This window comes from Mizuhopecten yessoensis, unplaced genomic scaffold (assembly GCF_002113885.1).
Source record: "Mizuhopecten yessoensis strain PY_sf001 unplaced genomic scaffold, ASM211388v2 scaffold5971, whole genome shotgun sequence".
Taxonomy (NCBI): Eukaryota; Metazoa; Mollusca; class Bivalvia; order Pectinida; family Pectinidae; genus Mizuhopecten; species Mizuhopecten yessoensis.
In genome coordinates this window covers 132,296-143,403 of record NW_018406315.1, presented here as the reverse complement: position 1 = coordinate 143,403, position 11,108 = coordinate 132,296, and the positions used below count along the sequence as shown (strand labels likewise).

The 11,108-nt window shown below is 37.7% G+C and overlaps 1 protein-coding gene across 2 annotated transcripts in view; it reads left to right on the top strand.

Moving 5' to 3' along the window:
* Positions 1-124: 124 nt before the first annotated feature.
* Positions 125-11,108, top strand: part of LOC110451367 (farnesyl pyrophosphate synthase-like) — a 30,148-nt gene continuing 19,164 nt past the window's right edge. For both annotated transcript variants that reach the window (XM_021499337.1, XM_021499336.1), the window contains exons 1-5: positions 125-193; positions 5,468-5,656; positions 7,362-7,496; positions 10,409-10,489; positions 10,768-10,890. In XM_021499337.1, the coding sequence (XP_021355012.1) occupies positions 5,477-5,656; positions 7,362-7,496; positions 10,409-10,489; positions 10,768-10,890 (519 nt within the window). In that variant the 5' untranslated portion in view covers positions 125-193; positions 5,468-5,476. The remainder of the gene's footprint in view (positions 194-5,467; positions 5,657-7,361; positions 7,497-10,408; positions 10,490-10,767; positions 10,891-11,108) is intronic.

Sequence of the window (11,108 nt, the reverse complement as noted above, 5' to 3'; positions counted from 1 at the left end):
GTGATAGGCATATATATATAGCACGTTACAAGTCACATGGGGTGTTTTATGATTTGGATCTTAAAATAGAGTTCTTTCGGAACTTCTTCCTTCGATATACCTCGTACGGTTTCTTCAAATATAAGGTGAAACGAAAGAAGAAGGAGGTTAGAGGACACATGTGTTAGAAACGTTATACAAGACATTAAAAAAAGTAAGTATCACGATCCTTATAGTAAATGTTTTTTTTTAATCGTTCTCTGTGTTTGCAGACGAACATGTTACAGGCTATAACGTTAGCCCCCCTCTTATCCAAACAGGCTTCAGGGAGGGGGAGATGTTATGAAAATATGAGCCTAAGATCATGATATATTGTAGCACGGATTAAGATAGCATCTTATTCCGTAATTATAGTGTGACGCCCTATGATACCAGTCACACTGGAGATTACGTTGAGTATACCTACTCTAGCTGCGATAATGTAGCTTTCTGACGAAGAGAGTTTTTTTTTTATATATATATATTGCGCCGTCCGACCAGGGAAGTGGAGGCCGGGTATTAATGTTAGTACTATACCTACCCCAACTGGGAGGTATCAATATTCTAGTATAGATGCAAAATAACTACGTATAGAACAATAAAACACCTAATACTAATCTAACTGAGCGCTCATACTACTGATCGCTCAGAGCATGCATATATATACACACAAGGCCGAGTGCTCGCTGATCTCTCACTGCCCTGTCACCGCAACACACACACAGTTCTTTACCACCTGTACTGTTGATACTCTGCTCGTCGGTACGTATGCAGCAGATGTCTCTCTACAAAGATTTTTTTTTTTTTTTGGCACCACTAACCTCATGTACACCTATACTGTACAATCTGTAGAAATCCTCTTGCTAACCTTGAGTTATCCTGACGACTCCAGGTTCCTATAACTCCTTATAGCAATCTAACAAGCTCTCACAGTGCCGTCTTGATTTATCAATTGTAGTGGACCCGAAGCAACATGAAAGCTCGCCCTTGAAAGGTATTATGATACTTTCGACTGAGTGATCGTAATGGGTAACAGTCTTATTCAGACATATACCATCATTGAAAGCTCGCTCTCTAGTATACTTACAACTAACAAGTAATGGTCTGCTCTTGTGTAGCCCCCGACACACTGGATGGTGAATGGCCGTGGCTGAAAGGCGATGCATGCACAATTCCTCCTAGAACATTTAAATTAAATAATTACTATAAAATTATATCATCATCGCGTGCAACATATTCCAACTTTCATTTTGATACCGAATATTACACAATTTCAAGAAAGAGTTGTTCTTTTTATTGAAGATTTAAGCAGAAAAGTATGTGAAATTTCATTACTAATGAGAAAATTTCTATTTTCGACACGTTAATTTACTTAGTTCTAAAACCAGTCTATATTTCATACTTGCTTAACAATTGGCTACCAATAATATCTTTCAACATCAGGAATTTCAAGAAAATTGACAACCGGTAAATTTGTCATATAACACTTTTTGATTCAAAAAAAGAAATACATAACTTTCTTTCCATTTTTCCTTTAACTTGTGTTTCTTCATATCTTGATATTTGGCAAGTAGATATTTCATGTGAATTGATTTAAATTTTGTAAATGTTGATGACCTTGAACTTTGCTCAAGGTCACAAAAATCAAATGTGCTGAAATATTTTTTGTATGGGGAGTCAGACAATGATACCTTTCCTTGCTTTATTTGTTTAGAGTTAATGATATAAAATAATGTAATATTCCTCCACATCTTGTTTAATGAATGGGCAATAGGCCAAATCAAATAATAACTAGAGCTGTAAGTCAAAGATTAACTAATACCCCCACTCCGATATAACCCAGAATGTAAGCTAAAGGCTAACTAAGGCAAAGCATTGCAATACATAGCCCCCCCCCTATAGATTCTTATATTTAAGAATATTTGTCATTGACATACTTCCTGTATTCCCTCCCCATGCCAAAACATACTTTCATACCAAATCATGTTACCCACGATGAACCAGTTTTGCTTAAGTCGTCCTAGTAGTTAAGGAAGAGTTGTCAAGAAAAAGATTTTTAACAAAAGGCCATATCTCCTTAAAAAGGGTCGAAATGAAAAATGTACTACCCTGATGCAGGACATAAAGGGGTATAATTACCATATCTGTAAACATTCATTGAAATTGGCCCAGTAGTTTATGAGGCAGACAAAGGTTCTTTTTCTACAAAGGGTCATAATTCCTTTTTAAAGGTTCGGAATAAAACATACTATTTGGATGCACTATGTCAGGGGGCAGTTACCATATCTGTAAACTTTTGTTGAAATTGGCTGCATAGTTTTGGAGGAGTTGTCAGGACAAGTATTTTTCAACAAAGGGCCATTACTCTGTTAAAAAGGGTCATATTGTTTTGTTTTTTTACCTGGATGCACACCATCAGGTGGAAGTTATTATATCTGAAAAATTTCATTAAAATTGACCCCTTAGTTTTGGAGGATATGTCTGGACAAAAACAACATCAAAGGGCCATAACTCTGTAAAACAAAGGATCAGAATGAAAACATAATACCTGTATGCATAACTTGAGGTGATAGTTATCATATCTGGAAACTTTCGCTGAAATTGGTCCATTACTTTAGAAGGAGTAGTCGAGACAATCTTTTTTTAACGGACAGACAGACAGACACACTGATTCCAGCATACCCTCTAACTTTGTTGCAGGGGGTATTATAAAGTGTATAATAGATTTACTGTTAAGATTATTTGGGTATTTTTATATAAGTGCATATATCTATCTATAACACAATCTCAACCTTAAGTAGTTCTCCAGAAGAAAGATTACTTTGGCAGAATACATATTCATGAGTTATAACTACTGCACATAACTTTAAAACATGCGTAATATAATAAAGTGTTTTGGTATGATACAAAAGCAGAAAATGTATCGGTTTTTACCATAATAAACATTGATAATAAAATCTTCAAGATTATGTGAAATTGGGCGTTGATCATGTTTGGCATGCTAATAAAGTACTTCACCGGTTTTTATATTGCATAAAAATGATTCAGTTGACAAAATACGTATATGGGAAGTTTTTTAAGAAGTTTAAAATATAGACTACCACTGTAACTATATATAGGCAAGTTCACAATGTTGATTAGATTGAAAATTTTGTGAAAATTTTGCATGTTTTTCTAAATAAAAGTATCACTACGCTTACTTTATATATACCAATATGACATATTTAGTATCAATTTTACAGTAATTTTATACACTGTACACAATCATAATTCATTTTCAAAATAGCATTCGCCTGTGACATTTATCTATAATTTCGTTACGGTACCCCCATCACTCAACCTTGTGTTATGCAAGGAGGTCCACTACGGTTTTCAGTTGTAATTATGAATAATCGTTGATGCAGTTATTGATCATTTTTATGTATCTACATATGGCAAAAGAATAAAAGAAATCAAAGTGGGGGCCAAAGTTGACCCCACCTTTTACTTGATATATATCTAAACATGATCAGGTCTTCACTATATCTGAAGAATTGACATCTGTATTATTTTAAAGAATATTGTTTAAATGTAAATTTCATAGTTAAATTTTAATCACTTATGAAAAAGCCAAATGCATATTTATGATAATATTTCAATGTTATATTAAAAAAAGCAGTTTTTAAAAATAATGTCATTTGTAATGTAAATATAAACACTATCGATAGATATCGCCTGAGAACCTGTTATTGTGATACACGTTTGAATGATGACATTTACTTGTATAAATGACATTCAGGATCTACATGTAACAGAAATATAATCTCAGGGTCATTGACCTAACACTCCGAAATATTGTATAGGGTATTACAATGTACAATGTGAAGGGTATTACAATGTACAATGTGTAGGGTATTACAATGTACAATGTGTAGGGTATTATAATGTACAATGTGTAGTGTATTACCATGTACAATGTGAAGGGTATTACAATGTACAATGTGAAGGGTATTACAATGTATAATGTGTAGTGTATTACCATGTACAATGTGTAGGGTATTACAATGTATAATGTGTAGGGTATTACAATGTATAATGTGTAGGGAATTACAATGTATAATGTGTAGGGTATTACAATGTATAATGTGTAGGGAATTACAATGTATAATGTGTAGGGTATTACAATGTATAATGTGTAGGGAATTACAATGTATAATGTGTAGGGTATTACAATGTATAATGTGTAGTGTATTACCATGTACAATGTGAAGGGTATTACAATGTATAATGTGTAGGGTATAACAATGTACAATGTGTAGGGTATTACAATGCACAATGTGTAGGGTATTACTATGTACAATGTGTAGGGTATTACAATGTATAATGTGTGGGGTATTACAATGTACAATGTGTAGGGTATAACAATGTACAATGTGTAGGGTATTACAATGTATAATGTGTGGGGTATTACAATGTACAATGTGTAGGGTATAACTATGTACAATGTGAAGGGTATTACAATGTACAATGTGAAGGGTATTACAATGTACAATGTGTAGGGTATTATAATGTACAATGTGTAGTGTATTACCATGTACAATGTGAAGGGTATTACTATGTACAATGTGTAGGGTATTACAATGTAGAATGTGAAGGGTATTACAATGTACAATGTATAGTGTATTACAATGTACAATGTGTAGGGTATTATAATGTACAATGTGTAGTGTATTACCATGTACAATGTGTAGGGTATTACAATGTATAATGTGTAGGGAATTACAATGTATAATGTGTAGGGTATTACAATGTATAATGTGTAGGGTATTACAATGTACAATGTTTAAGGTATTACAATGTACAATGTGTAGGGTATTACAATGTACAACGTGTAGGGTATTACTATGTACAATGTGTAGGGTATTACAATGTACAACGTGTAGGGTATTACTATGTACAATGTGTAGGGTATTACAATGTATAATGTGTAGGGAATTACAATGTATAATGTGTAGGGTATTACAATGTATAATGTGTAGGGTATTACAATGTATAATGTGTAGGGAATTACAATGTATAATGTGTAGGGTATTACAATGTATAATGTGTAGGGAATTACAATGTATAATGTGTAGGGTATTACCATGTACAATGTGAAGGGTATTACAATGTATAATGTGTAGGGTATTACAATGTACAATGTTTAAGGTATTACAATGTACAATGTGTAGGGTATGACAATGTACAATGTGTAGGGTATTACAATGTACAATGTGTAGGGTAATACAATGTACAATGTGTAAGGTATTAATTACAATGTACAATATATATCTAAACTGAAACAACTGTAATAACATTTGTTGCTTATGTTAACCTGAAAATGATATAGCAAGAGTACTTAGTGGTCCCAGGCCAGCTGTCACTCCTATGTTTTGTTAAAAGGGTTAATAATATAGTTTATTTCCCACAGATAGTTGTTATGGAAACCAATAGTAATGGTTGCAATCTCAATAGAAAAGATCCAAAAGTGAAGCGTCTCAAAACATCTGGGACTGAACTGGAAGAATTTGATGCAGTATTCACAGATTTGGTAGAAGGACTTGTAAACCAAGGGAAACAACACAAGGAAATATCAGCTGCAGTTGATTGGTTTAAAGAGGTAAGGGTGTGTTCAGACTAAAGAGGTAAGGCTGTGTTCAGACTAAAGAGGTAAGGCTGTGTTCAGACTAAAGGGGTAAGGCTATGTTCAGACTAAAGAGGTAAGGCTGTGTTCAGACTAAAGAGGTAAGGCAATTTGTTCAGATTAGAGAGGTAAGGCTGTGTTCAGACTAAAGAGGTAAGGCTGTGTTCAGACTAAAGAGGTAAGGCTGTGTTCAGACTAAAGAGGTAAGGCTGTGTTCAGACTAAAGAGGTAAGGCTGTGTTCAGACTAAAGAGGTAAGGCTGTGTTCAGACTAAAGAGGTAAGGCTGTGTTCAGACTAAAGAGGTAAGGCTGTGTTCAGACTAAAGAGGTAAGGCTGTGTTCAGACTAAAGAGGTAAGGCTGTGTTCAGACTAAAGAGGTAAGGCTGTGTTCAGACTAAAGAGGTAAGGCTGTGTTCAGACTAAAGAGGTAAGGCTGTGTTCAGACTAAAGAGGTAAGGCTGTGTTCAGACTAAAGAGGTAAGGCTGTGTTCAGACTAAAGAGGTAAGGCTGTGTTCAGACTAAAGAGGTAAGGCTGTGTTCAGACTAAAGAGGTAAGGCTGTGTTCAGACTAAAGAGGTAAGGCTGTGTTCAGACTAAAGAGGTAAGGCTGTGTTCAGACTAAAGAAGTAAGGCTGTGTTTAGACTAAAGAGGTAAGGCTGTGTTACTAAAGAGGTAAGGCTGTGTTCAGACTAAAGAGGTAAGGCTGTGTTCAGACTTAAGAAGTAAGGCTGTGTTTAGACTAAAGAGGTAAGGCTGTGTTCAGACTAAAGAGGTATAAAGGCTGTTCTCAGATTAGAGAGGTAAGGCTGTGTTCAGATTAGAGAGGTAAGGCTGTTCTCAGACTAAAGAGGTAATGCTGTGTTTAGACTAAAGAGGTAGGAATGTGTTCAGATTAGAGAGGTAAAGCTGTGTTCAGACTAAAGAAGTAAGGCTGTGTTCAGATTAGAGAGGTAAAGCTGTATTTAGACTTAAGAGGTAAAGCTGTGTTTAGAATAGAAAGGTAAGTGTTTGTCCAGATAATTAGAGAGGTAGTTTTGTGTCCATATTAGAGAGGTAAGTCTCTGTCTTGTCTTTAGCTGTGATATTTTACTATATTATTGTTATCAATTCTTTAATTGGACCCTCAGGTCTGTTGAATTGAAATAATGAAAAAAAAATAGATTTTTTTTTACAGAGGTAGTGTTGTGTCCAGACTTGAGAGGTAAGTTTATGACTGAGTTGACAGATGTTGAAGCTGACCATTGTCCTTTATGCATATTTTGATTGAATTGGTAATAAATTGTAGATCTAGCCAAAGTCTGTTGCCTGTTGTATGCTATACTGAAGCTTCAAACTTTCACTTTATGTGCACAGTGTTTTGTAATACACTATCTGATTCAACAGACATTGATCAATTTGATATGCTTAAATTGATATAAATGAAAGTTCCTATATTTAGATGTCATTGACTTCAAACATTGGCTGAACTTGATGCAAATTCTCCTTACACTTTTATTTTCTTGTGTGGTTGCATGCTGCTAAGTATTTAAAAATATGACTTTGAAGCAATAATTTTAGAGTGCTGTAAAACTAACGAAAACAATAAATAATTTTCATTACATTCATGGAAAAAAACGGGTTGATTTTAATCATACTATGAAGGAATATTATTGAAAGTTCTGTCCTTTTTCATTGTAAGGTATGCCTGTACAATGTACCATTTGGGAAGAAGAACCGTGGCCTGTCGGTGGTGATGACCTATAAGAGGATTAATACTGACGCCACAGAGAGTGAACTCAGACAGGCCAGAGTACTGGGCTGGTGTGTAGAATGGGTATGTACACAGAGAGTACTTGGCTGGTGTGTAGAATGGGTATGTACACAGAGAGTACTCGGCTGGTGTGTAGAATGGGTATGTACACAGAGAGTACTTGGCTGGTGTGTAGAATGGGTATGTACACAGAGAGTACTTGGCTGGTGTGTAGAATGGGTATGTACACAGAGAGTACTGGGCTGGTGTGTAGAATGGGTATGTACACAGAGAGTACTTGGCTGGTGTGTAGAATGGGTATGTACACAGAGAGTACTTGGCTGGTGTGTAGAATGGGTATGTACACAGAGAGTACTTGGCTGGTGTGTAGAATGGGTATGTACACAGAGAGTACTTGGCTGGTGTGTAGAATGGGTATGTACACAGAGAGTACTTGGCTGGTGTGTAGAATGGGTATGTACACAGAGAGTACTTGGCTGGTGTGTAGAATGGGTATGTACACAGAGAGTACTTGGCTGGTGTGTAGAATGGGTATGTACACAGAGAGTACTTGGCTGGTGTGTAGAATGGGTATGTACACAGAGAGTACTTGGCTGGTGTGTAGAATGGGTATGTACACAGAGAGTACTTGGCTGGTGTGTAGAATGGGTATGTACACAGAGAGTACTTGGCTGGTGTGTAGAATGGGTATGTACACAGAGAGTACTTGGCTGGTGTGTAGAATGGGTATGTACACAGAGAGTACTTGGCTGGTGTGTAGAATGGGTATGTACACAGAGAGTACTTGGCTGGTGTGTAGAATGGGTATGTACACAGAGAGTACTTGGCTGGTGTGTAGAATGGGTATGTACACAGAGAGTACTTGGCTGGTGTGTAGAATGGGTATGTACACAGAGAGTACTTGGCTGGTGTGTAGAATGGGTATGTACACAGAGAGTACTTGGCTGGTGTGTAGAATGGGTATGTACACAGAGAGTACTTGGCTGGTGTGTAGAATGGGTATGTACACAGAGAGTACTTGGCTGGTGTGTAGAATGGGTATGTACACAGAGAGTACTTGGCTGGTGTGTAGAATGGGTATGTACACAGAGAGTACTTGGCTGGTGTGTAGAATGGGTATGTACACAGAGAGTACTTGGCTGGTGTGTAGAATGGGTATGTACACAGAGAGTACTTGGCTGGTGTGTAGAATGGGTATGTACACAGAGAGTACTTGGCTGGTGTGTAGAATGGGTATGTACACAGAGAGTACTTGGCTGGTGTGTAGAATGGGTATGTACACAGAGAGTACTTGGCTGGTGTGTAGAATGGGTATGTACACAGAGAGTACTTGGCTGGTGTGTAGAATGGGTATGTACACAGAGAGTACTTGGCTGGTGTGTAGAATGGGTATGTACACAGAGAGTACTTGGCTGGTGTGTAGAATGGGTATGTACACAGAGAGTACTTGGCTGGTGTGTAGAATGGGTATGTACACAGAGAGTACTTGGCTGGTGTGTAGAATGGGTATGTACACAGAGAGTACTTGGCTGGTGTGTAGAATGGGTATGTACACAGAGAGTACTTGGCTGGTGTGTAGAATGGGTATGTACACAGAGAGTACTTGGCTGGTGTGTAGAATGGGTATGTACACAGAGAGTACTTGGCTGGTGTGTAGAATGGGTATGTACACAGAGAGTACTTGGCTGGTGTGTAGAATGGGTATGTACACAGAGAGTACTTGGCTGGTGTGTAGAATGGGTATGTACACAGAGAGTACTTGGCTGGTGTGTAGAATGGGTATGTACACAGAGAGTACTTGGCTGGTGTGTAGAATGGGTATGTACACAGAGAGTACTTGGCTGGTGTGTAGAATGGGTATGTACACAGAGAGTACTTGGCTGGTGTGTAGAATGGGTATGTACACAGAGAGTACTTGGCTGGTGTGTAGAATGGGTATGTACACAGAGAGTACTTGGCTGGTGTGTAGAATGGGTATGTACACAGAGAGTACTTGGCTGGTGTGTAGAATGGGTATGTACACAGAGAGTACTTGGCTGGTGTGTAGAATGGGTATGTACACAGAGAGTACTTGGCTGGTGTGTAGAATGGGTATGTACACAGAGAGTACTTGGCTGGTGTGTAGAATGGGTATGTACACAGAGAGTACTTGGCTGGTGTGTAGAATGGGTATGTACACAGAGAGTACTTGGCTGGTGTGTAGAATGGGTATGTACACAGAGAGTACTTGGCTGGTGTGTAGAATGGGTATGTACACAGAGAGTACTTGGCTGGTGTGTAGAATGGGTATGTACACAGAGAGTACTTGGCTGGTGTGTAGAATGGGTATGTACACAGAGAGTACTTGGCTGGTGTGTAGAATGGGTATGTACACAGAGAGTACTTGGCTGGTGTGTAGAATGGGTATGTACACAGAGAGTACTTGGCTGGTGTGTAGAATGGGTATGTACACAGAGAGTACTTGGCTGGTGTGTAGAATGGGTATGTACACAGAGAGTACTTGGCTGGTGTGTAGAATGGGTATGTACACAGAGAGTACTGGGCTGGTGTGTAGAATGGGTATGTACACAGAGAGTACTGGGCTGGTGTGTAGAATGGGTATGTACACAGAGAGTACTGGGCTGGTGTGTAGAATGGGTATGTACACAGAGAGTACTTGGCTGGTGTGTAGAATGGGTATGTACACAGAGAGTACTGGGCTGGTGTGTAGAATGGGTATGTACACAGAGAGTGAACTCAGACAGTACACACAAAGCGAGATGACACAGGACAGCGTAGATGAATGGTGTGCATGTATATGATGGATTCAGGCTTCAGATATCTGCCTCTACTTGTATACACAGATACAGATACTATATAAATAAAAGTTGGTTGATATTATATCTGGGTGTCAATATAGTATTGATACATTCTTGTGTTTAATATTATATAAACAAGTGAAGAACTTGAAGTTGATAATGTTTTTTGAATTTTAGTTACAAGCCTTCTTCCTTGTTGCTGATGATGTGATGGATAAGTCAATCACTCACAGAGGGAAACCGTGCTGGTACAAAAAGGTAGGGTTTCTAATAGGACGACAAGATAATGATACAGAGGGAAACCGTGCTGGTACAAAAAGGTAGGGTTTCTAATAGGACGACAAGATAATGATACAGAGGGAAACCGTGCTGGTACAAAAAGGTAGGGTTTCTAATAGGACAACAAGATAATGATACAGAGGGAAACCGTGCTGGTACAAAAAGGTCAATAAGGTTATGATACAAGTAACTGGGTTTGGCCTTATTGATGCTGGTGATTAACCAGAAATTTGGTAACATTTAATTTATCATTTCAGGAAGGTGTTGGATTGATTGCCATCAATGACTCATTTTACATGGAAAACTGTGTTTATGCCATCTTGAAAAGGCATTTTAAACAAGAAGACTACTACACAGACATTGTGGACCTGTTTCATGAGGTAATTATTTTGTGAAATGTTTTAATGACACATCCAGGCCAGATTGGGGGAGGGGAGTGAGATGAAAAAGTACTGGGGTAGGAGTGTAGTAATTAATAGAAACATCCATGGGGAGGGCCATGGTAATTAGAAAAGTACTGGGGTAGCGGAGTAGTAATTAATAGAAACATCCATGGGGAGGGCCATCGTAATTAGAAAAGTACTGGGGTAGGAGTGTA